The sequence below is a fragment of the Mesocricetus auratus genome, unplaced genomic scaffold (assembly GCF_017639785.1).
Source record: "Mesocricetus auratus isolate SY011 unplaced genomic scaffold, BCM_Maur_2.0 Super-Scaffold_100015, whole genome shotgun sequence".
NCBI classification, from domain to species: Eukaryota; Metazoa; Chordata; class Mammalia; order Rodentia; family Cricetidae; genus Mesocricetus; species Mesocricetus auratus.
Window position 1 is genome coordinate 21929322 of NW_024429198.1, and position 27765 is coordinate 21957086.

At 39.5% G+C, this 27765-nt stretch overlaps 1 protein-coding gene across 2 annotated transcripts in view; it reads left to right on the top strand.

The window, feature by feature from the left end:
• Window positions 1-27765, top strand: part of Dnah5 (dynein axonemal heavy chain 5) — a 278387-nt gene that overhangs the window by 165818 nt on the left and 84804 nt on the right. For both annotated transcript variants that reach the window (XM_040757681.1, XM_040757680.1), the window contains exons 44-50: window positions 2403-2579; window positions 3115-3316; window positions 4767-4909; window positions 5596-5730; window positions 23620-23742; window positions 24242-24455; window positions 25799-26022. In XM_040757681.1, the coding sequence (XP_040613615.1) occupies window positions 2403-2579; window positions 3115-3316; window positions 4767-4909; window positions 5596-5730; window positions 23620-23742; window positions 24242-24455; window positions 25799-26022 (1218 nt within the window). The remainder of the gene's footprint in view (window positions 1-2402; window positions 2580-3114; window positions 3317-4766; window positions 4910-5595; window positions 5731-23619; window positions 23743-24241; window positions 24456-25798; window positions 26023-27765) is intronic.

A 27765-nucleotide genomic window follows, 5' to 3' on the forward strand; every position in this document is an offset into this window, starting at 1 on the left:
TCCTCTCATCCCTTTTATACCAACCAACGCGAAGATTTCCATGAAAAAAATTACCCTATATATAATAAGTTACATATTCCAAAAGCAAATTAAAATCTTTGCAAAAGAAGAAATCACATTGAGATCACAAGTTACATGTTTTCCTTAGAAGTACATCTCCACTTAAACATTTTTCTTTGTATTAGTTTTCCTGTCATAACATGTTCACCCCCAAACAATGATTCTTTTATTATTGATTAACCAAGTTTAAAGCAAGCCAGGTATATTTCCACCAGTTCCTGTGTACTGGCAGGCAGCAGTTTGTGATTTCAGGGTAGCAGATTACTACTCCAGAGAAACTTTAAACAAGGGGTTAGTTCACCATCTGTTTTCCTTTACACACAATAGGGTCATTTAATTTCCTTTCACAACTTTGTTTTCTCAAGGTGCATACCAGGACCTGTGATTAATTCTGTAAGTTACATGACCAAGGAACTCAGACCTAACCCTGGGTGTAGGGACATAATTGCTTTCTTTGATCATCAGCCTGTTTTTCCACAGGCAGCATTCATGGGTCTATAATGCATGAAACTTCCTTGTTCTCATTTTCCATCTTCTGCAAGTCTCACTTCCAACAAAGGGGAAGCTAGCGTTTAGCCTGTATTTGCCTTTTTCTTGTATCTGTCATTGGAGCAATTGGCAGAATAACATAAGTCCTGTCCCTAATCGTCTTTATTGACTGTCCTAACCATCTGTATCTTTTAGAAAGGCCAATTAAATTATAGATCTAACTAGTCACCATTGCTCTTATAAAAAATCATCTTCATTATTATCTGTGAGTAAATTGCCCAGTAAGGAGTGGGATATTCCCAAGAAACAATCACCCCATACCAGATACAGTGGGATCCTTCAAATAGCAATCACACCATGCCAAAAGCAGCAGGATGACTGCAGCAGCAAACAGAAGGAAGCACAGGGGAAGCAGTCCTGGGGGTTTGCCTCTCCAGGGTGCACCCAGAGTAGGTTTCTTACCCTCTGTGTTGTATCCGGCAAGCTCTATTGCTGTCTGCAGCTCCTCTGCTATGGTTACTGGCAGAAGAGCAATCCAACTGGTTATCCAGTGCCAAATGGCCATCCCTGAAAACATGCGTACAAGTAACATTATGCAGATTGAGCAGGCTGTGTTTACGTAGTTAGGAACACACACACACACACACACACACACACACACACACAGCAACATTTAATAAAAAAAAGAGGTCACAAATTTGAAAGAGAGCAAGGAGGGGTTGGTTATATGGGAGGGTTTGAAGGGAGGAAAGGGCAGAGGGAAAGGAGGCAGTTATATTTTAATCTCAAAAACATAAAGCAATAATTAAAAAATTATCTCAGTACCGTCTTGGGAATGATCAGGAAGAAGCAGGATTTACCAAGAACCAGATTGAAAGCATTAGAGCAGGGCACTGTGGCCTAAGAAGCTAACAAGGAGTCAGACTCACGGAAGGCTGTGGTGGTGGATTGCTACCCCAGGGAGGCAAGCCATTTTCTGGTTCCTTTAAGTTCTGTGTCATGTTTTTGTCAATGTGGGATCATGGTAAGCTCATGAATTAATGACTAATTCAGAGTTAAGATTTTACTGCTTCTGCTTTGAGTCCTAATTCTTTCCTGGGATGTTGAGGGGTGCACTTGTCTCTTGACCCTGTGAGAATTTACCTGAAGAAAATCTGGAACCGTAGGTCGGTGGTAGAGTGCTCTAGTTGCATTCCCAGAACCAAAGAGAAAAATCTTTAGCAGTACCTTTCTCTGAATGACAAAAATTCCTTTATTTAGTCCTAAATGACAAAATTGTCCAGTTTTCTGAATACCTTTGGTATTTTTGACATGGCTTATTAAGTTAGAAGAAATTAATGGAAATAACCAATCATGATTACGTTTTTGTTTCTTGATTTTTAAAGCCTTAGTGCAGAGTTCCTTTGCTCATCTTTTATTGTCTTTGGTCGTCTTAGCAATTCCCTGTGAATGTCTCCCGTTTTCTTGAAGTACATTTTAGCTGAGCTTATTTGGGGGTCATTTCTGCACACATGGCACTGGAGCTGTGAATACTGTGGACAGACGCACTGGGTGTTAATTCTGGCCTTGTCACATTCCTTTTGTAAGATGCTGTAGGTGGATAACCGAAGTTGGAAGTGTCAGGGGGACAATAATAGCTCTTATCTGAAAGGGTTGTTTTGAATATTTAAATAAATTATTTAAATAAATTATTGTATGAAAGAGTTTATAGATAGGCTTGGTGCATCTTATGCAAATACCCTTTTGCATAATCATTAATTGTTAATTAATGTTAATTTAATAATGTTGTAAAAGTTTATCCCCCAATGGTCATTTTCCTGGTTTCACCAACGTACTCATGTGTGAACCCATAGGGTTTTCTCAAGAGAAGGTCTCCTCAAGAGGCAGAGGTCCTGCGACAGCTGTATGCGGAGACTTTCCCGGACCTGTATCGTTTCAGCATCCAGAACCTGGAGTACAAGATGGAGGTACTGGAGGCCTTTGTGATCACACAGAGTATCAACATGCTGCAAGGGCTGATCCCTCCAAAGGTAAGGGGTTCCACCTCCCTCCTGAGCACACAGTAATTGAAGCTATACTTGGCCAGGGTTGATGAGCATGTGGTGAGGGTTGGGAGAGGTTTCAGATGTGTCATTTTTTTTCCTCCATAGTTTTCTTTGAACAAAGCAAGCCATCGCCTTGAATTTTGTTTCTGGTTAGCCTAACCATGTAATAAATGACATTCTTTTTGTTTAAAAATATTTCTACTGTTTATTTATTTATTTAGTGTATGAGGAGAAGTCAGAGGACAAGTTGTGGACCCGAGGAATTGAATTCAGGCTGTCGGGATTGGTGTCAAGTGCCTTTATCTAGTCTGTCATCCTGCTTGCTTGCTACCATTTATTTGATAACCCAGTTAGTACCCGTGGAATTTGGTTTCTCGTTTGCGCCCCCGTTGTATCCATTCTTTTGTTCTCCTGGGCACAGTGATGTCTCTTTCCTAGGTTTATTGTTCTCATTCAGTAAAGATTTAGATGGAGACTTGAGAACTAAGTAATTAAGAGAGAATGGCTTGTGCATCCTCAGGAGCAGGCCTGCGAGGTGGGCGCAGAGCACCTGGGGAAGCTGTTTGTCTTTGCCATGATGTGGAGTGTGGGCGCAGTCCTGGAGTTGGAAGGGCGCACGAGGCTGGAACTCTGGCTGCGCTCTCGAGAGGTGCCCACTCCCCACCTGCCGCAGCCGACGGATCCCGGGGACACCATGTTCGACTACTTCATTGCACCTGATGGTGAGCATGCCCTCCTCTCATGGCACAAGGCAAGGTTGTTTGATCCAATGTGCTGCTTTGCTATCAAAGTGAGAACTGCAACTCTTGACCATGGAGCTGAAACAGGAATTTTAATGTACAGAGAAAGCTAGTAATTGTTATTTCCCCATTTCTACTTTGGGTTCCACTTGCGTGGCAGCTGGGACTTTTAGTGACTTGAGCCGAATTGAATCAATTTCCTACTCAGATTCACAGCAGCCATTCAGGGGAACCAACAATGGATGTAAAAACATTGCATTCAAATGTAGGTGTCTATATTTACAGATGTCTACTTACTTACCTATGTATCTCTATGTGCATCATTAAATACTGTAAAGTGACTTACGTGTGCACGAACATACATAACTCATACACACACACATATGCAATAATAAACAGAAGCAACTTTTCACCTTTATGTGTGTTCATAGACATGCTATCTAGTATCTTTTCCCAAATGAACAGCTTGTGAGATTTGACATTTAAAAGTGATTAATGAAAAAAAAATAAAAGTGATTAATGGCTAGAGGTACATTGCTTCTCCTGCTCTTTTCTGTATTTTTATATGTGCTATATTGTTGAAAAGCTACAAAAGGAGAAAACAGTCTTAAAACATTTCTGAATGTGCCCAACTACAGGGCTGTTTGGAGTAGTTCCTTGGGAAGTTTTGATCAAACTACCTAAGCTGTTGTGAGAGCTAACCTTACTGAATATTTCTTGGGTACATGGTCTTACATAGCTCAGAGAGGTTTCCAACTTGCTATGTTTTTGAAAATGGCCATCAACTTCTGAATTCTCTGCTTCTGTGTCCCAAGTGCTGATATTATAAACATGTGCCACTGGTACCCAGTATCTCAATTAGTTACAATTTTCAACTTGGTAGAGCGCAGAATTATCTGAGAGGAAAGACACAACTTAAGAATTCCATAGATCACACTGCTCTGTGTACATGTCTGTGGGGAATTGTCGTGATCATTAAATGACACATAAGGGCCCAGACCCCTGTTGGAGACACCATCTCTATACAGGTGGCTCCGAGCTGTATAACAAAGCCAGCTAAACATTAGGCAGAAATCAAGTCAGTGAGTGAGCCAGCAAGCAGAATTCCCACACGGTTTCTGCTTCACACTCCTGTATTGAGTTCCTGTCCTGACTTCCCTCAGTGGTGAACTGCGGCCTGGAAGTATAAAATGAATTTTATTACAGCAACAGAAAGAAAAGTAGAAGACCCTGTTTTGTGTGGTGCTAGGGATTTAATCCAGGATACTGTGCATGCTAGATAGACACTCTATCTACCAGATGGACTATAACCACATTCCCTTAACGATTTTTGTTTTATGGCGAGAATTGAAGATATCTTTGTGACACTTTGTAGGATCTTGATCATTACAGGGATATACTAGAAATTGTTAGTACCTTCTGTTCTTCTCAGGTTCCTGGAGGCATTGGAGCATGTGTACCCCTGAATATGTGTATCCTCTTGATATCACCCCAGAATACAGTTCTATCCTGGTGCCAAATGTAGACAATGTGAGGACTGACTTCTTAATTAAAACCATTGCCAAACAAGGGAAGGTATGATACTTTAACTACTATTAAAAATAGTGTGCTTTAAAAGATCATATGAAAATATAAAGTACCCAGCATTTATTTTATACTACTTTCTGTTTAGAAGAAGTGAAACCATTACCTAAATGAGTGTACTCCTTTTGTTATTTCACAATGGCAACCTAATGTGTTAAATTGGCCGAATTCCTAATTTATCACTCCTCGCACGTTAGTTGAAGGAAGTGGATTTGTCTTGCTTTTGCTAAGACAGTTCCTTTCCTTTTGGCTACTGACTTAGTTTACTATGGCCGTCATAATAAAATACCTTGCTTGGGTGGTTTAAATCATGGCAGTTTCTTTCCTCAATGCTGGAGGGTGAAAGCTAGATGAAAGTCGTGTCCAGATTCGTTTTTCCACAGGCCTGTCTCCTTGGCTGATGGACAGCACCTCCTCCCTGTGTCTTTCCTAAGCCTTTTTCTGAGTGCATGCATTTCCTGTGTTTCCTTGTGTACCTCGATCCTTTGCTTCTGTAAGACCATCATTAGGCAGGATGGAGCACCTTAACGCCTCTGTAGAATCTTTTTCTCCAGGTGTGGTCACAATGGGAGATACTGAGCATCCCACCTTAAGTTTAGGAGTTGGAGGGTTGGAGGGGCACAGTCCAACCTATGTTGTTTGTTTCATTTCATTCCCTCCAAACTCCTTCATTTTAGGCTGTGCTGTTAATTGGTGAACAAGGGACAGCCAAAACAGTCATAATCAAAGGATTTATGTCAAAATATGACCCTGAAAGTCACATGTTGAAGAATCTGAACTTTTCTTCGGCGACCACTCCACTGATGTTTCAGGTATGGCCGTTGGTGCTTGCTGACAGGTATAGGACTGTGCTAGTCTGGGAGGCTCAAGGTGTTTCCTGTGTCTGTGGAACCTTGTCAGACCCTCTGTAACCATGACATCACACTAATAATGTCTTCTATTGTCACTATCTTTCAAATGTGGTAAAGTCTCTTTCTAGTTTGGCTATAATACATAATCTTTCTTATAAAATAAAATAAGAAATTCTCAAGGAACTAATAAAAAAGATTGTAAATAAGATGCCACAGGCCTCAGTGGTGCTTAAAATATCTGTGTAGAAATGTAGGGAAAACATTTCAAACCTAAGGCAAAGACAATTACTTTCTGAGTAGAACACTAATAGCTCAGGGGAAAAAGAATTACTAGCAGAATTTCATGAAATTAAATATCTGTACATGAAATTATAAAGTGGAGAGACAGCCTATGGAATGCATGAAAACCTCTGCCACTTATTCATCTGATGGAACAATTAACATCTAGAATATTTAAGAATGCAAAAGAAAAAAGAAAAACAAACTTGAAGAACAACAAAAATCCCCCAAATAATCCAATAATAAAGTGGAAAAATGACATGAACAGATTACTTCTCAAATAAAAAATGCAAATGACCTGTACAAACATGAAGTAAAATGTTCAAAATATTTAGGAATTAGTAAAACACAAATAAAACTACACTGAACCTCACCTTACCCTCATCAAAATGACTATTACTGAGAAAACAAATGAAGACAATTATTTGTAAGGATGAAGGGCTGGTGGGAAAACCTTTATACTCTGTTTATTGGAATATAAATGAGGGCTACCACTATGCAAATCAGCATGGAGGTGCCTCAAAACACGACAAGCAGAATTTCCATATGATCCAGCTCTTCTGATTCTGGGGACATACTGTAAAGAAGCAGAGTGAGTGAATTATGTGCACACTTGCTATGTTTATTGAGGCACAGTTTGCTACAGCATCAACTGAGGTGGCTGTCAGCAGATGAATGGGTAAAGTGTGGCATACACACACGCACAGTGGGGTTTTATCCAATCATAAAGAAGAGTGGAAAAGGATGCACTGGAGATTATTGCCTTAAGTGAAGTAAGCCAGACTCTGAAGGATACACTCAGAAATGGCTTTGACTCTTTTGGGTAGATACTTAGAACTGGATATATCTGGACCATGTGAAAGTTCTACCCTCAATATTTTGAGGAGCCTCCATGCCGATTTCCACATTGCCTACATCAGTGAGTTGCCACTAGATTTTTATGATTTTTTTCCAGACTATTTTCTAGATTGCCAGTTTGTCTTGTCCCTCACTGGTATAACATGCTAACACAACTTCCGTGATAAATTGTAGCAGGGTATAAACTCCTAGACTCTTAACAGATGAAATACACTGTGTTATATATCCTTACATCATATGATGACAGAAAAAACAAACCTTAGATTTGCACTGCTATCGTCAGTGGAGCTTCAAAGACTGCCCTGAGTGTGCAATGGCCGACTGTTCCTTCCTATGCTGGTAGGAAATTGTATAAAACTATTGCAACTAGAGAGAGAGAAGTTTCCTTCAGTATCTTTTATGCACAACTGCCAATTATCATTTAAATTATACATGCATATCTGTGCACTCATGTGGTGTGTGTTTTTGTGTGTGTATATGTTTGTGTGTGTGTGTGTGTGCGTGCGTGCACTCGCATGCACATGAGTGCAGCGATCATGGAGGTCAACCATCAAATACCATCAAGCTGAAGTAACATGCAGTTGCGATACACTTGACATGGCGCTGGGAATCAAACTCAGGTCTTTGGCAAAGGCAGTGCATACCTTTAACACACTTGAGCCATCTCTTCCCAGTCCCTTATATATTTTTAAATGATCAGTTATTTTCTGCATTTTGATCAATTTCCTTTGTATTGAAGAGAAAAGCTTCCTTGGTGATGGATGGAATTTATCTGTGGATATAATAAAAAGTTTAGGATGTATTTAAGAATTATTCCTGTCTAATAAAATGATAGTAGAAGGTTATTCTTTAAGATCTATGGCATCACCAGCCTTGGGTAGATGGCTGGGTTTCTATTACCAGGCATAACTTCTCTCTGTTGAGCAGGGTTTAAATTCATCTATATGGCTGCTAACTATTGCCAAGATCATGTATGTTTATTGTATACTGTATTATGTCACATAAGAATACTTTCATATGAGTATATATTGCACATTGAGCATATTCTCTGTAGTCTTCTTTTCATCCACATTTCCATTTGTTAGGGAAAATTGTAGATATGTGGACAGGTTTCCTATATCACAGATATGTGGCATCGAACTCAGTAAGCATTCTGGGTGAGTCTTGAACTCCAGACCCTCTCGCTTTAACTCACACGTACAAGTATTAAACATATATATAATATCATCATAATGGAAAACTGAGGAAGAAATTATTTTTAATCCCTACCTCCACACTCAACACATTGTTTGAGGGACTGGAGAGATGATTAAGAACACTTTCTAGTCTTGCAGAGAACCAGAGGTTGATTTCCAGCAACCACATGGCAGCTCACAATGGTCTGTGGCTCCAGACCTGGGAGATCTGCCAGTATTCTGGCTTTCATGCTCACTATACCTGCAGAAGGTGACATACATGCACACAGGCAGGCACACATAAAATAAAAATAAATATTTAAAATTTTGTTTGAGAATGTCACGTATGTATGTAATGCACCTGGATCAAACTCATCCATCTCTTCCCTCTACTGGGTTTCCTGCTTTTTTTAAGTCAACTGACTCATTTAGTGCTACCAGCATATGCACAGGGCTGCCCACAGAAGCATGGACAGCCTATCCCCGAAGGCTAACACATCCTGTCCCTCAGCAGGCAGCAGTTGCTGATAGCTTTTCATCTGGAGTAGTGCTTTGTGCCTCTCCCATCCATGCTGGGACTTTTGACTGGTGCAGCCTTGTGCGTGCACAAGACTGTGAGGTCACCGTGTAATGGCCCTGCTGTGTCTGGAGATAGTTTCACAGTAGTTCTCCACTACCTCTCTCCCCCCTTCCAATGTGATTTCTGCTTGTTCAGCTCCCCCCTCTGTGTGTGTGAGTGTGTGTGTGGTGTGTGTGTGTGTGAGAGAGAAACAGAAAGAGACAGAGAGAGAGAGAGAGACAGAGACAGAGAGAGAGACTCCATGTAGGGTTGAGTACTCCTCAGTTTCTTAAATTGACCAATTGTGGTATTAATTAAACTGTGATTAATTATAAATATCTTTGCATTAATTACTATATGCCGCAAAAGAAGCTTCTTTGATAAGCACTGAGAAATACATTTATCTATAGGTTTAGAGATAGCTATTTAGGAGTCAGCTTAATTCTACGTCCACTTCGCAGAATATTAGTGTTAGGTTCTCACCTAGGATCTATGACTTGATCCGCCATGGGCTCTTGGTTAAGCTAATGGTACTGGGAATGAATTATGTCCTGTAAAGCAGGCTTTAAATTCAATCAGAACGTGTATTGCCAAGCCAGTCATTATTGTAACTTACAAGATTCACACCTAGGTAAGACCATCGATTTCTTTTCTCTTACAGTAGCATGCACAGCCCCTTCCCACACATAAAAGCTAGTCAGTAGGGACGAGGATGTCAGGCTGATACTACCTTGATTTCTTCATGTCATGCAACTCAAATATGCTGTGTCTCCAGCAATCAGATATTCCATCAAGTTCTGGATGGTAATCCATATCAGTGTTGTTAGCCTGTAGCGTTTGGTGGTTTGTGAGACCCCACTGACCAATAACTTGAAAAGAGGTAACTGGCGTCTGTCACTCAGCTTTTTGTTTGATAGCCTATGGAGTCTGGGGAGGGAATTTGGGGGAAGAAAATCTTAATGTCAGTCTATACCCCAATTATTTGAATATTTTAATGTTTTTTAGAACATTAATACATTTTGAACAAATGCTCATCAAAAATTGTGATTATAAGGCAAATATTTATGGAAAAACAAGCTCAGAAAGCTTTGCTTCTGATGAACTTTGCTGTTCTTCTCTTATTGAAATAAAATATCAGCTCAATGAAAATTGTTGAGGGCATGGATAATTCACGACTTCTTATTGCTTAATTTAATTGGTGGGAACAGAGCACCAATACACTAAGACTATTGATTGGATTTCTGGATAAGACTGCTAACTTCATTATACTCCTGTGCTGGAGGTGAAATTTCTAATAATGGGTAGCCCTCTGCAAATAAATAACATCTATACAGTGTCTTGGCATGGAAGTGTAGATGAAATGTCAACCCCAAATTGCAGACACTCAGCAGTGATGTTTTGTATTATTATTATTATTGTTAATAATTTTTATTTTTGTGTGGGTGTGGGATAGAACATTAAATTATCCTGGACTAGCAATAGACATATAGTTATACATTTATATGTACACACACACACACACACACACACACACATGCATGCACACACACATACACATAGATACCCACACATATATTACTATTATACACAGATGTTATGGTACTGCATTGTGTTTAAATTTTCATTAGTTTTACCTTAGAAGCACAGTGCTCTTTAAAGGTTATAATTATAGTCTTATTTGAGAATGAACATTTAAGGAAACCTAAGTGTGATTTTTCTTTTTATCACCTAGGGTAATTATCAGTGTTCTTGAGAATTCAGTCCATCTTTGGCTTTTAGTATGACTGGGGCGTCACTGTTAGAGATGGATGCAGGTGTCTTGCAGGCATCCACAGGGATGCTATGTTCTCAATGTTCAAGGACAGGAAACCTCCTCCTGTTTCTTGTTATTTCATTACATCACTGCTTCTTCTCCTGCCCAGAAATGCCACAGCACTGCCTGTTCTGCTTTCTGCCCAGGGCTGCTTGACTGCTGACCACCAACATTGTCCATCAATCTAGACTCATTAGTCCGAGAAAGCTTTCAATTAGCCAAACTCCTGTAACTAAGTTTTCACTATAATTTCCAGTTAATCTTACTAAACAGAGCCAGTGGAGCAGACGACATTTGTCTCTCAGTCTTCCACTTATATGGATCCCAAGCAAATTGAAATTGTAGATGAGAAAGTAGCTATTGCCCACCTCCTGTCTTCCTCAGTGGTACTGCACAGTCGAACTGAGACTGCTGTTACTGCCAGGCTCCTTTACGATGATCCTGGCTGTTTCAGCATCTTGTATCAGTGGGAGTTTCCTCTGTGCTTGGGACATTCAGATTTATAGCCACTGTCTTTTTTTAATAATTAATCATGTCTCTTAAGGCTATGCAAAGTGTCCAGTGTGGATAAAAAAATTTATACCCAGCTCAAATTTCATTTTGGCCAAGAGAATTTATTATTTTTTAGAAGATAAATGACCAGTTTTTTCCAAGCCTAGTGTTATTTTTTTCTATTTTTAAAATTATCGATTCATATTTTTGTGATTTAAATAATCCAAAAATTTGAAAAGAAGAAAATTAAAACTAAGAGAAATTCTAAAAAGTTTGATCTGTTTCAAAAATTATCTTAATGTCTTTTGAATATAGCAACTACCTTTTTAAAAAAATTTTTAGTATTTTGAGACATGGTTTCTTTGTGTAACAGCCCTGACTGTCCTGGAACTCACTTTGTAGGCCAGGGTGGCTTTGAATTCGCAGAGATCCACCAGCCTCTGCCTCCCAAGTGCTGGGCCTGAAGGCATGTCCCACCACCACCCTTGTAACCATCTTATATCCATGAATTTTAACATTTAAAAGTGAGAATCATGAAGTCTGGAAACACATCTTACATTGTTTCTGGCATCAGAAAAAACTGTATAGGCCATGCTTACCAAACCTTGATTTGTAAAACAGGAAAGCGTGGGTTGTTTTGGTGAGTGTGGAGCTGGGTCCTTCAAGCCTCTGCAGACAGATCTTTGTTTCTTGCTGTCTACTTTGGCCTCTCAAAACAACATGGCGCTAGTTTCCAGAAGAGACTCCTAACATGCTTAAACACTGTTAAGAACTCATGTTTCACTATTTGTCCTAATTGTTCTTTGGTTGGTGGCAGAGTGTTAACTAGAGGCCAGGTCCCATTACCTTGCTGTGTTTTCACTGCTCTCTCCTGTTTACAAACCGTGGACTTTGTTTATCCACCTTAACTCACAACTGAATTATCAATATTGTGCTGCTTTTATTCTTAGCTTTTAGTTATGCATTTTATACTTCCATGTCAATTGTAGTGACAGATTTTAAGTTTTAAATACCCCATGGAACACTGTATGTACATCTATCTGTTTGTCTATCATCTGCCTTCCTCCCTCCCTCCCTCCCTCCCTCCCTTCCTTCCTTCCTTTCTTCCTTCCTTCCTTCCTTCCTTCCTTCCTTCCTTCCTTCCTTCCTTCCTCCCTCCCTTCCTTCCTTCCTTTTTTTGAGATAGGGTCTCACTGTGTAGTATCCTTGGCTGGTCTTTTAAACTTTGCTAATGTAAGACTGTTTCCAATAACTTACAATGGAGTGGGAAGATTCTATTATTTAGGCTGTAGATTTTTAAATACAGAGCAAATCCTCTCAATTTTTAGATACATATCACACATAGCTGCAAACAAAGTAAGTAGATTTATATTTCAGCTTAATTGTACATGATATTTTAAAGGAATGACTTACCTGCTTGAATGCCATTTACATTGAAATAATAAAATGTCTGTATAGTTTTATAATGACTTTAAACTTATAATTCCCTTTTCATATATCACATTTAATAATCTGCAGTATGTGTATATACTGAATCTGGGATGTGGCTCAGAAACACTAAGAGACTGGTGAAGTCACAAAACTGATATGCAAGAGAAGCAAAATTTAACCTTCTTTTTTATGATTCTAAATCCAGTGAGAGCTGTTACATAAAACCTTGCAAATTATGCAGGTTTACGCCATGTCCCATTTATGGGGACAACTGTGTGCATTAATGACGAGTCCAAGAACTGTCAGTGAACAATCTTTTGATCAAACAAAGCCCTTCCAGCATTAGAGTCTACTCCTTTACTGGCTAGAGAAACAGACACATCTGTAATTCCAAGTTTAGGTAATGCAATAAATACTGCTTATGATATAATTAATGTAAGGACTGTCAGTCACAGGATGAAGGTGTGATTACTTTAGGAAAACTTACACAAATGAATGGAATGGAAGGACTGACTTTTTGCGTTTCGTATGAGAGGTGTTATCATCTGTATTAATAATATTTGGAACTATGAACACTAAATTATCTACTGAGACGTTTATTCAGAAAACTGAACTGCGCTGAGCTTTAGGTCTCTTATATATGGAAGGGTGAGACATTTCCTCACTCCAATCCTAAGCCTACTTTCTTTTGTAACCACCTAGTTTTTAAGTATTTAAAACTCATTTTGGTGCCCGGAAGTAATGTTGGTTTCCTATGTCTGTGAAGTATAGATAGACAATGGAATCAGAATTTTGTTCAGGGCCTATATGTTAAAAGGTGAAACCGTGGTGACCATAACCTCCAATTTCAGAGCAAAGTTGTTGTTTTTATTCGCAAGGAAGCATCCAGTCTTCACTAGAGACTTGAGCTTTTTAACAATAGCTGGGTTGAAGACGGTGACATTTATGGAAGACCATTCATCTAAGAATTTTTTCACAAGGCTGGTTGGCTAGTGCACATCCTGGGAAATGTTTTGTACTTTGGGTCGTATCTCTAGGAGTATATGAACAAGAGTCCCATCATGACCACTATAAACTAGCCTATAGGATGAACACCACTTCATAGTGCAAGTTTTATTGTTATCTGAGTACTGGTTCGCAGACAGAAGAAGATTTCTAGGGTAAGAAGCTAGCATCTTGAAGCTCCTTGTAGGTCACTCATGGGAATCCCTTGGAGTAGTGGGCAGGGTTTTACTTCAGTGAGGCTATTCAGAACATAGAGCAGAGATCAAGATGGAAAAGATTACTGACTTCATTAAGAGATACCTGACAGACAGTTGCAGTAACTATTCAATAGGGAGGTGGGCCTGGACCAAGATGCATAAGTGGAAGTGAAATAGAATTCATGGATTCATTCACATTGTGGTTGGATAAGATAAGTTGAATGGATGTCATTGGAGAATATAAGGGGATATCAAACATGATTCTGGAACTCTTATATTTCCTTACTAATGTATCAAATGGACATGGTCTCATGTAATTTCTTTTCCTCTTTTTAGCTTAAGTTAGAAACAAGCTTGTTTCACATGTCAATCCCAGCTCCCTCTCCCTCCCCTCCTCCCCCGCCCCCTACCAGGTCCCTCAGGGAGAGTGAAGACTTCCATAGAGGATCTCCAGAGTCTGTTATTTCTGCCTAGACCCTCCTCCTAGAGTCCAGGGTGAGAGTGCATCTCTCATCGTAAGATAGGCACCTTAAGTCTATTTGTATGCCAGGGATAAATACTACCCAAGGCCCCATAGATCACCTAGGCCTCCTCACTGACACCCATATTCAGGGGGTCTGGGTCAGTCCCATGCTTTCCACACAACCATCAGTCTGGGGTCCAAGAGCTCCTCCTTGTTCAGGTCAACTCTTTCTGTGGTTTAAACCAGCCCAGTCTTAACTACTTTGCCCAACAGTTCTCCCTTTCTGTCACTGGATTCCAGGAGTTCAGTTTAGTGTTTAGCTGTGGGTGTCTGCCTCTGCTTCCATCAGTTGCTAGATGAAGGTTCTGTTTCCCAGACTCTTTGGCAGTGGGATTGCATGCTGGCAATATATGAGTGAGTATATACCATGTTTGTCTTTTTGTGACTGGGTTACCTCACTCAGTATGGTTTCTTCTAGTGCCATCAATTTGCCTGCAAATTTCAAGATTCCATTGTTTTCTGAATTGTACTCCATTGTGTAAATGTACCACATTGTCTTTATCTACTCTTCATTTGAGGGGCATCTAGGATGCTTCCATGTGCTGGCTATTACAAACAATGCTGCTATGAGCAGAATGGAACAGATGTCCTTGCTGTATGAATGTGCATCTTTTGTGTATACGCCTAAGAGTAGAATTGCTGGTTCTTGTGGTAGACTGATTCCCATTTTCCTAAGGAATCTCCTTCCTGATTTCCAAAGTGGCTGTATGAGTTGGCACTCCCACCAGCAGTGAAGGAATGTTCACCTTTCTTCACATCCTCTCCCGCACAAACTGTCATTGGAGTTTTTGATTTTAGCCATTCTGTCAGGAGTAAGATGGTATCTCATGTTTTGATTTGCATTTCCCGGATGGCTAAGGATGTTGAGCACTTTCTTTCTTTCTTTTTTTAATTATAAAACTATTGGTTTTTTATTTTGTATATATATATGCATATATATTTTTTATTTTTAAATTTAAATTTAAATTTAAATTAGAAACAAGGTTGCTTCACATGTAATTCCAGGTCCCTCTCTGTTTCCCTCCCCTCTTCCCTTGCCCTCCCACCAACCCCCCCAATATCCCCTCATTTCCCCAGGGAGGGTGAGGTCCTCCATGGGGGTGTCCATAGTCTGTCATTTCATCCAGGGCAGGGCCTAGACCCTCCCCCAAGAGTTCAGGGTGAGAGTGCCTCTCTCATTATTGGATGGGAGTCCAAAGTCCATTTGTATACCCGGGATAAATACTGATCTACTACCCAAGGCTCAATAGATTACCTAGGCCTCCTCACTGACACCCACATTCATGGGGTCTTGATCAGTCCCATGCTGGATTCCCAGGCATCAGTCTGGGATTCAAGAGCTAACCTTTGTCAGGTCAGCTGTTTCTGGGGATTAAACCAGCCCAGTCTTAATCCCTTTGGTCATCAGTCCTCCCTCTCTGTCACTGGATTTCTTGAGTTCAACTCAGTGCTTAGCCGTGGAGTCTGCCTCTGCTTCCATCAGCCACTGAATGAAGGTTCTGTTTCCCAGACTCTCAGGCCATGGGATTGTAGGCTGGCAATCCCCAGATCTATGTCTAAAATCCATATATGAGAGTACATGCCATGTTTCTCTTTTTGCGACTGGGTTACCTCGCTCAGGATGGTTTCTTCTAGGGCCATCATCCATTTGCCTGCAAATTTCAGGATTCCATTGTTTTCTTCTGCTGAATAGTACTCTATTGTGTAAATGTACCACATTTTCTCTATCCACTCTACGGTTGAGGGACATCTAGGTTGCTTCCAAGTTCTGGCTATTACAAATAATGCTGCTATGAACATAGTGGAACAGATATCCTTGTTGTATGAAGGGGCATCTTTTGGATATATGCCTAAGAGTGCAGTTGCTGGGTCTTGTGGTAGGTTTATTCCCATTTTTCTGAGGTATCTCCATACTGATTTCCAAAGTGGCTGTACAAGTTGGCATTCCCACTAGCAGTGTATGAGTGTTCCCTTTTCACCACATCCTCTCCAGCATAAATTGTCATTGGTGTTTTTGATTTTAGTCATTCTGATATGAATGAGATGGTATCTGATGTTTTGATTTGTATTTCCCGGATGGCTAGGGATGTTGAGCACTTTCTTAAGTGTCTCTCAGCCATTTTAGACTCCTCCGTTAAGAATTCTCTATTTAGTTATGTACCCTACTTTTTTGATCTTTTGGTGCTTTGGAGCCTTGCTTCTTGAGTTCTTTGTAAATTTTGGCGATCAGCCCTCTGTCAGATGTGGGGTTAGTGAATATCTTTTCCCAATCATTAGGTTGCTGTTTTGTCTTGCTGACTATGTCCTTTGCCTTACAGAATCTTCTCAGTTTCTGGAGGTCTCATTTATTAATTGTCAATCTTAGTGTCTGTGCTACTGGAAGAGGTCTCTTGTACCAATTCATTAAAGGGTACCTCCCACTTTCTGTGTTAACAGGTTCAGTTTGGCTGGATTTATGTTGAGGTCTTTGATCCATTTGGATTTAAGTTTTGTGCATGGTGATAGACATGGATCTGTCTGTAGTCTTCTATATGTCAGCCTCCAGTTATGCCAGCTCCATTTGTTGAAAATGCTTTCTTTTATCCATTGTATAATTTTAGCTTCTTTGTCAAAAATCAGGTGTTCATATGTGTATGGGTTAATGTTGGGGCGTTCAATTGGATTCAATTGGTCTATCTGTCTATTTTTGTGCCAATACCAAGCTGTTTTCAGGACTATAGCTCTGTAATACAGCTTGAAGTCAGGGATGTTGATGCTTCCATACATTGCCTTGTTGAACAGGGTTGTTTTGGCTATCCTGGGTCTTTTGTTTTTCCATATAAAGTTGATAATTGTTCTTTCAAGGTCTGTGAAGAATTGTTCTGTGATTTTAATGGGGATTGTGTTAAATCTGTATATTGCTTTCAGTAAGACTGCCATATTTACTATGTTGATCCTACCTATCCAAAAGCATGGGAGATCTTTCCATCTTCTGCTGTCTTCTTTCACTTCTTTTTTTAAAGACTCAAAGTTCTTGCGATACAGGTCTTTCACTTGTTTGGTTAGCATTACTTCAAGGTATTTTATGTTGTTTGTGGATATTGTAAAGGGCGATGTTTCTCTGATTTTTTTCTCAGCCCTTTTGTTGTCTGTATATAGTAGGGCTACTGATTTTCTTGAGTTGATCTTGTATCCTGCCACTTTGCTGAAGATGTTAATCAGCTGTAAGAGTTCCCTTGTAGAGTTCTTTGGGTCACTTATGTGAACTATCATATCATCTGCAAATAGTGAAAGTTTGACCTCTTCCTTTCCAATTGGTATCCCCTTGATCTCCTTTTGTTGTTGTATTTCTCTAGCTAGAATTTCAAGGACAATATAGAAAAGGTATGGAGAGAGTGGACAGCCTTGTCTTGTTCCTGATTTTAGCAGAATCACCTTGAGTTTCTGTCCATTTAGTTTGATGTTGACTGTTGGTATTCTGTATATTGCTTTTATTATGTTTAGGCGTGTTCCTGTTATCCCTCATCTCTCCAAGACCTTTACCATGAAGGGGTGTTGGATTTTGTCAGAGGCTTTCAGAGTCTAGTGAGACGATCATGTGATTTTTGTTTCTCAGCTTGTTTATATGGTGGATTACATTGATGGATTTTCGTATGTGTACTATCACTGCATCCCTGGAATGAAGCCTAGTTGATCATGTTGAATGAGTTTTCTGATGTGTTCTTGGATTTGATTTGCCAGTATTTTATTGAGCATTTTTGCATCGATATTCATGAAGGATAATGGTCTGAAGTTCTCTTTCTTAGTTGTGTCTTTGTGTGGCTTAAGGATGAAGGTTATTGAAGCCTCATAGGCAGGGTTTGGCAAAGACCCTTCTGCTTCTATTGCATGAAATACTTTGAGAAGAATTGGCATAAGCTGTTCTTTGAATTTCTGGTAGAATTTTACACTGAGGCCATCTGGCTCTGGGCTTTTTTGGATGAGACACTTTTGATGACAGTTTCTATTTCCATAGGGGTTATAGGTCTATTTAAATTGCTTATCTGTTCTTGATTGAATTTTGACAAGTGACATCTATCCAGAAAATTGTCCATTTACTTTAGATTTTCAAATTTTGTGGAGTACAGTTTTTAAAAGTATGACCTGATGGTTCTCTGTATTTCCTCAATGTCTGTTGTTATGGGCCCCTTTTTATTTCTGATTTTGTTAATTTGCATGTTCATACTCTGTCATTTGGTATGTTTGGATAAAGGTTTGTCTATCTTGTTGATTTTTTCAAAGAAGCAACTCTTTGTTACATTGATTCTTTGTATTGTTTTCTTAGTTTCTACTTTATTGATTTCAGCCCTCAATTTGACTACTTCCTGGCATCTACTCCTCCTGGTTGAGTTTGCTTCTTTGTGTTCTAGAACTTTCTGTTATGCTGTTAATTCTCTAGGGCAACTAGTCTCCAGTTTTTTCATGTGGGCACTTAGTGCCATGAACTTTCTTCATAACACTGCGTTCCAAGTGTCCCATAGGTTTGGGTATGTTGTGTCTTCCTTCTCATTGAATTCTAGGAAGTCTTTAAGTTCTTTTGTAAATTTTTTCTTTGACTCAGAAATGGTGCAATTGTGGATTATTCAATTTCTATGAGTTTGTAGGGTTTCTGCAATTTGTGTTGTTGTTGAATTCTAATTTTAACACATGGTGGTCTGATAATGTGCATGGAGTTATTCCAATTTTTTTGTACCTGTTGAGGTTTGATATGTTGTCGTGCATGTGGTCGATTTTTGAGAAGGTTCCATGTGGCACTGAGAAGGAGGTATATTCTTTTTTATTTAGATGGAATGTTCCATAGATATCTGTTAATCCCAATTGGGTCATATCTTCTAGTAGTTCTTTTGATTCTTTGTTAAGTTTCTGTCTGGTAGTTCTGTCTAGCGGTGAGAGTGGGGTGTTGAAGTGTGTGGGGCTTTATATGTGATTTGAGTTTTAGTAATGTTTCTTTTATGAATGTAGGTGCCTTTGTAACTGGGACATAGATGTTCAAAATTGAAACTTTATCTTGGTGATTTTCTCCTGTGATGAGCATGAAATGACCTCCTTCATCTCTTTTGACTGATCTTATTTTAAATTCTAATTAGTTAGATATTAGGATTGCTACCCCTGCTTGTTTCTTGGGTCCATTTGATTAGAAAATCATTTCCTAACCCTTAACTCTGAGGTAATGTCTGTCTATGAGGCTGAGGTGTGTTTCTTGTATGCAGCTGAAGCATGGGTTCTCTCTTTGAATCCATTCTGTTAGCCTTAGTCTTTTATGGGCAAGTTATGACCATTAATATTGAGGGATATTAATGACCATTGATTGCTCTTTCTTGTTTGTTTTACAATGGTTGATAGTGGTGGAATTATATGTGGATTTTCACCTCTTTTTTCTTTTGTCTATTGGTGAGGTGGGATTATCTATTGCCTATGTTTTTCTGGTTGTAGTTAACTTCCTTGGGTTGGAGTTTTCCTTCTAGAACTTTTTGTAGGGCTGGTCGGGCTGGGTTAGTGGATACATAGTGTTTAGATCTTGTTTTGTCATGGAATATCTTGTTTTCTCCATGTATAGTGATTGAAAGCTTTGCTGGGTATAGCAGTCTGGGCTGGCATATGTAGTCTCTTAATGTTGGTAAAATATCTATGTATCCAGGACCTTCTTGCTTTCAGAGTTTCCATGGAGGTGTGATTCTGACAGTTTGTATGTTACTTGGGCTTTTTCCTTTGCTGCTCTTAATACTCTTCTTTAATCTGGATGGTTGGGGTTTTTACTATTATGTGGCAAGGGAATTCCTTTTGTGGTCCACTCTATTTTGTGTTCTGCAGGCTCCTTGTACTTTCATTGGCATGTTTTTCTTTAGGTTGGAAATGTTTTCTTTTATGTTTATTTGAATATATTTTCTGCCCCTTTGAGGTGGTTTTCTTCACCTTCTTCTATACCTATAATTCTTAGGTTTGGTCTTTTCATGGTGTCCCATATTTCCTGGATATTTTGTGTTAGGAATTTTTGGGACTTAAGAATTTCTTTGGTCGATGAATCTATTTCTCCCAGTGTATCTTCAACACCTGGGATTCTCTCTTCCATCTCTTGTATTCTGTTGGTTATGCTTGCATCTGTAGTACCTGACCATTTGCCCAGCTTTTCTATTTCCAGCATTCCTTCAGAATGTGTTTTTTTTATTGCCTCTATTTCAGCTTTCAATCCTTGCACTGTTTGAATTGTTTCTTGCATTTTTGCTTTGTCTTTTTCTCTCTTTCTTGCATTTGTTGGATATTTTGGGTTGTCTTTTCTTGCATTTGTTGGATTTTTTTGGTTTGTTTTTTCTTGCATTTCTTTAAGGGATTTTTCTCATATCCTCTCCGAGGGCCTCTATCATTTTCATGAAGTTGTTTTTAAGGTCTTTCTCATCTGCTTCATCTGCAATGGGCTGTTCAGGTCTTGTGGGTGTAGAGTCTCTAATCTCTGGTGGTGTCATATTGGTTTTTCTGTTGCTGGGTATGTTTTTGTATTGTCTCCTTCCCATCATTTCTTCCTGTGGTATGTGACCATGGTTCCTTTCCAGTGGGTGGGAGCAGGTCCAATACCCCGGTGGCTTTCTTTTTGTGTGGATGGAGGCTGTCCTAGTATCAGGGCCTTGGCACTCTCTGTGTAGGCTGGACCCTTGGCTATCCTGTGGGTGGAGAATGCAACTTGGTTGCTGGCATTCTCTGGCCGGTCTGGCTCCTGCTGGGATGGGAGCTGCAGTGTGCAGTATCCTTGCTTTGGCTCGTTGTGAGCAGATGGCTTGAAAGAGGACTGTAAACAGGCCCAGTCCTATCTAGCCTCATGGGTGGAGAAAGGGTCTATGGTGCTGGCAGTCTCTGGATGGGCTGAATAAGCCTGGGATGGGATCTGCCTTGCAGTCCCCAGGTCTCCGGTGGTTCTGCTCAGGGCACAGGAAGGCAGGCTGAAGGCAGTCCCATGCTTACCTCGCCTGTCCTGTGGGTGGAAAATGGGACTTGGAAGCTGGCAGTCTCTGGGCGGGCTGAATCCTGTGGGGCTGGGATCTGCCGTGGGCATTCCTCAGGCCTCTGGTAGTTCTGCTGGTCTCATGTAATTTTCAAGATACTAATGATACAGTGAGGAGTAATATAGGTAAGATGCCTATTTTATTCTAGAGTGGGAAACAGATGGTAACAATAGAATACAGCTACTTGGAGTTTATGTCTATCTTTGTTGATTTTCATGATGCTTGAGGTACCCCAGTAGGGAAGTGCAGTTATTTATTTACTTGTGTTTTGTGTGTGTGTGTGTGTGTGTGTGTGTGTGTGTGTGTGTGTGCAGGTGCATGTTTGTGAAGTCGTATGTGCATATATGTGGTCTCTATATGGAGTTTAGAAGTCAACCTTTGCTGTTGCTCCTCAGGGAATGTCTCACAGGTTTGTAGTCTACCAAATAAGAAAGGGTGGCTCTCCAGAAATCTCCAGGCACCTGCCCGTTCCTCCCTCTGATACTGAGATTACAAGTGTACGCCTCCATACTCAGATCCTCATGCTCACACAACCAGAATTTAACCAATAGGGCTTCCTCCACAGTTAGTTATTAATGCCAGTTTACTATCAGATTCTTCTGACTTGGAAATACATTAGAAAATTGTATGGTGGGAAGAAATCTTAGAAATTTAACAGCATAGCTCCCTATTCACAAACTGTTCTGTTTCTACTTTCTGTTTTTGTCAGCATGACAATTTTTATGATACATTTGTCATTTCCTGCCATCAAAAAAATAGGTCATAATGATGAGGGAGAAAATGCAGGTATGTTGGTCTTACTCTGCATTATTCTAATTATCCCACCTATGGATTTTTAGCTCTTAGAAGGTCCCAGAAGACACAAAATCTTCACATGGCAAAGAGTGCTCATTAATAGACATGGGATGTCTGGGAGGTTCTGTTTTGCCATGGGGGGTTGTTGGGAGGTTATTAATTGGCTTATGCCCTTAAATTCATTGAAAAGCAGAGCTAAATTTAACGTAGTACATTTTACAGTGTGCATTTTATGTCAGGGGAATATGTAATTCTCTTTTCTATTATATAATTTCATGGGAGATTTGTTTTATAATTGAATGAGTTGTGGTATATTTACATGTATTTCTATTGAAAATGATGAAAACATTTTCACATCTTTCCCTGTTGCTTATTAAAACGATGATGGAAGCTTACAGTTTGCAATTACTTTGAAGGCTTCTGGAGGCAAATATATAGCTGTTTCCTTATATTTGAGTGCATTTTATAGTTATATATTGGTTATGAAAATAATTTTAACTGGTTTACTCTTTATATAAGAAAACATATTTTTGGATAGGACAATTTATTTTTATTTCTGTGTTCTTTGACTCACCCTGTTGTATACAGCTTCTAACATGATTTAAAATCATGAATGAATATATCCTACAGTTGTAGCAACAACTTGAGGACTTTAGAAACCTGAGCTTATAGAGTTGGAGAAAATTTGTATTTCTTGTTTGTTCTTGTATGCTAAATACCAGTTACTTGGTCAATGCATTCATTTTAACTTAAGAGCAATTGGTAATAATCAACAGCAATACAAAAGAAGCTAAGACTGAAAAGCACAAATGATTATTGCTATAGTTTGTCTCCCTGAGAGGTCTAAGATAAAAGTCAAGGACCCAGTCACTCAAAACCAAGTAAGAAGTGCATTTTGATGCTTTATTTATAAGCCATGGTGGACTTCCATGGAAATACGTGACCACTGCCAGGAGTCTGAGGTTGTTTTTAAGACAGAGAAAGAACATGAACTTGGGTGTGTAGGCAGTGGAATCTGGAGGGAGTTGGGGGTTAGGAAAGAATATGATAAAATATGCTGCACAAGTCTCAAAGAATAAATAAAAAAATGAGTTCAAGATCTTTGTCGCCCACTCTCTCCCCTCCTTCAAAGCTTCCTTTTCAGAGGCTCAGTGTTCCTCCCATTGCCTTAGATGAGTACATCCCAGTATGGCCTCCTCTCCTACCGTCAAGGAGTGCAGAAGTGGGAGGAGACAGTGGGCTTTGCTCTCTGTGCTGTTTTGAGAAAGACTGCAACTGCCCCACAGCAGGGCATCTGGATCACATGGAGCAACTGGACCAACTGGCATTGAAGCAGCTTAAAGGCAGTTAAAGGCAGTCTGTGTAGCAAGCCCCACTGACAAAGCTTTTACAGAACCGAGGTCAGGAGTCATTGGTCTAGGCTCAAGGAAATGGAAATAAATCCTCATAAATGAATGGAAGATCATCATCTATTCAGAATTTACATTGATTAGAACTTCACTAGATGATAAATGAAGGTTGTATATATTATGCAAAATAATTTAGGTACTAATTAGCTTGCCAATATTGAGGAGGACATTTTGGCCTTGTATGGATAAGTAACTAATGTCATTTGAAAGGTTCTAGTTTTGTTTGTTGTTTGTTTACAGTAGTTGATCATATCTTAGGGGAGACTTCACAGGTATTCCTGTTGGTGTTCTTATTTAACAGAGGACAATAGAGAGCTATGTGGATAAACGTATGGGCACGACATATGGTCCTCCAGCGGGGAAGAAGATGGCTGTCTTTATTGATGATTTGAATATGCCAGTAATCAATGAATGGGGTGATCAGGTATATTCAATCTACCATATATTTTTATTTTTGTGACTGATTTGTTCATCAAGGACTAATTTTAAAAATATTTCTTCTGCATGCAATTTCTGAGTTCCAATAGACTCTCCAATACTAGGAACATGTCTGTTTGTCTGTATTTCCTCCCCTCCCTCTGTTTATATGGTGTATATGTGGATGGACTCTTCTACAACAGTGCTTGTGAGTCCAGAGGTTGTTATCAGGTGGCTTTCTCTACCACTTTCCAGTTTTGAGATAGGTCTGTCTAAGCCTGGGCCTCACCATTTTGCTGGTTGGCCACTGAACCCCTGGGGTTTGCTTGTCTCTATTCCCAACCCCAGCTCTGAGGTCATTGGTGTGCCCAACCATAGATGGCTTTTACGTGGGTGCTGGGGAATTTGAACTTAAGACCTTATTCTTCACCACCAAGCACTGTATTCACTGAGCCTTTCCTTAGTCCAAGGAATGGAATTTTAATTCTAAACATTGTTTATCTTAGGTCACTAATGAGATTGTCCGACAGCTGATGGAACAAAATGGATTCTATAACCTTGAGAAACCTGGAGAGTTTACTAGCATTGTAGACATCCAGTTCTTGGCAGCCATGATCCATCCTGGGGGTGGACGCAATGACATACCACAGCGACTGAAGAGGCAGTTCTCCATCTTCAACTGCACCTTGCCTTCAGATGCTTCCATGGACAAAATCTTTGGTAAAATGGTTATTAGAGGGCAAGGGAAAAGAGGGACATCAACCCTCAGCAAGAATCTTCCCAGAGGGCAATACAAAGCATGAGAGGCTCTTTGGTTTGCAACATTATCACTGCTTTTCGTTATTTCCTGCAGTGATTAATTTATAGATATTAATGGAGGTGGATGGCCCCAGTGTATTGTTTTCTTCTTTGTTATTATTATTATTAATTACTTAAGTAGCTATTACTGGCTTCTCAAGCAAGGATGTTAAACATGGCATATACATGAGCTAGTTTTCTCATGGGTGGCCTATATATTCCTTTGTTAAGAACATGTGACTGATACTCTAACACAAATCATGAATATTTTGTCATAGGAATGACAATGTACAAAACAGGTAAGAGTTCCCCATCTGACCATCAAGGTAGTAAACATAATTGTAATCAGTTACTGATGGATTAAACTTGTAGTCCTTCAGAGACAATTTAATTGAACTACTAACTCAATATATGGCCAAGTATATTTAATTGAACAATGAAAATATATTTTTACTTATTCTGGACTTACTCTTTACAGGGAAAAAAGGTGTGAAGCTATGAACAACTCTCTGTTAGGTATTAATTTAGAATTTCTGAAACTGCCACTGACACAAAACTCATTAAGATTACCCTAATTAATTTCTGGCAGGATAAAATGTCATCTCATCCCCCCCAGGCCAGGAGAGTGTGACAATGCTCTGCCTTCAGTCACAGCAGTGGGAAGGTTTGGAGACCAAATGACATTTGAATTATCTAAATTTGGGGGAAGTAAAGTAGACGAGAAGGAATGACTGCTATCACTTTTAAATATTCTTTGGTGCCTGGAAAATGTGATGCATAAGGAAAATTATTTTATTATGCATGGGAAGTCAACAACAGAAGAGGAAGCTATAGAGGACTTATGAAAACTTCTTATCTTTTCATAAGTCAATTTTACATATTTATCACTGTTATTTAATAATATTAAATTAGTGTATCTAGTGTTTCCAGTGGTATTTGTTTTCTTTAATAATATAATAATTATAATCTAGAGCTTTGTGTACGTTAGGCAAATGATCTACCACCAAGGAGCTTTTCTCCAGTCCCCTTGGTAGTATTTTTAAATCAACACTCCGATATTTTGAATGCCGACTTACTTGAACCTATCACTAGTTTCTGAGTATTTGAAAAATCAACAGATCATTAATTGTTATGATTGTCTGCATTGCTTGGCCATCTGTTTAGACCGTATCAGTACATTTGTGCAAGTTCTGCATCACCATGCTTTTCTTCTTCACTGACTCAATGAGCCATTGGTCAGAATGCGGTGATTCTTCCTCTTCCAGGTGTGATTGGGGTAGGCTACTACTGTACCCAGCGAGGCTTCTCAGAGGAAGTGCGAGATGCTGTGACGAAGCTGGTGCCCCTGACACGCCGCCTGTGGCAGATGACCAAAGTGAAGATGCTTCCTACCCCTGCAAAATTCCACTATGTGTTTAACCTTCGAGACCTTTCCAGGGTCTGGCAGGGCATGCTGAACATAACTGCAGAGGTCATCAAAGACACAGATGTAAGTGACACTTAAGATGTAGAAACAGTTCACATTGTTATTTTCCCATCCTAAATATTCAAATTGGATTTTTATGTGAAGTCTGAAAAAAGATTTGTATCCTTGGGCATACTATTCATTCTTCATTCCTGCCTAGCTAACATCGTTAAGATAAAAACCCTAAATATTACATTAGAAAATTATTTATATTTAAGGAAATTATCAACAGAATTATCATATAAGGGAATATGTATTAATTTCTTCTCCTGTTCTTGTGATAAAATGTCCCGACAAAAGCAATTTATAGGAGAAAGAATTTATTCTGGCTCTTACTTGGAAGGCCCAGACTATTCCAGTGGGGAAGTCATGGTGGCAGTGTGAGGAGGCTGGTCATGTGACACCCACAGACTAGATGCAGACAGCAATGAATGATGGTACAACGATCTCTTTCTCTTTTTGCGTCAGTGTCTGCCCGTGGAATGGTGGTACCCACAGTTAAGGTCCTCCCACATCAACTGACTGTTTCTTTATGATTCAACACAGACATGGGCTTGTGTTCTAGGTGATCCCAGTTCCTGTCAGGTTGACAGTTAATATCAGCCACAGGCTAGAAGAAACCATTGGTTTTTGTTTTTTCATAATATGCTATTTTCCTTCAATAAGTAATGCGCAGAATTATGATTGGCTTTATTCTATAATAGTCTTGGTAATTTAAACTTGACTTTCTAACTTAAAAAAGTGTAATTATATTTATAAATAAATAGTCAGAGTGAAAAGAAACTATTTTGTTTTTAATCACCCATGATTTTTCCTTGTTACTAGATGAAGTAAAAGAATTATTCATTCTGCCTCCAATTAAAAAGAGGCAGCAGAGTAGAAAATTCATTTAATATTAAACTCAAAATGAGCACTTGTAGATGTATGTGAATATGACAGTTCCTTTGTTGTAAGGCTTGCCTTCAAGCTAGAACAATGGCTTAACTAGCCAGTATGTCTGTTACCCTCAGAGCATGGCCCTGTGCTCAGGCTAAGTCACAGGTGGCCACTTTCCTGACCTTTCTGGAGCTGGGGATGTAGTTTGGCGACTGGCCTTAGTATTAGCTACAAAAGCACTCAGGGAGGATTTACTAGCAAATATTTGGTAAGCACGTCAAATGTTCCCTGTCACATCTCATCTCTGCTCTAGATGCTCACCAATAGGAAGTCACACTGGCTAACTTTTGAAAACTAGACAACGTTGGGAAAATCTCACAATCCTAACAAAATGACATTGATTTTAGCAGTGGTGAATATTTCAAGTTGATTTATAAAATTAAAATGTACTATTGTGTGTGTGTGTGTGTGTGTGTGCAGGTGTGTGCATGTACCTACGTGTGCCCACACATGCACCCACCTGCACACACACACACACACACACACATACACACACATCCAGACACAATCACACACAGACACAAAGACACACACATGCACCTGCACACACACACTTACAGACACACAGACACAGTCACACACACACAAAGACACACATGCACACACACATATAAACACACAGACAGAGTCACACACAGGCCCAAAGACACATATCACACACACACCTACACACACACACACACACTTACAGACACACAGACACTGTCACACACAGACACAAAGACACATACACATACAGGTACACACACACATACAGACACACAGACACAGTCACACACATAGGTGCAAAGACACACACTCCTGCACAAACACACAGTCACACACAGACAC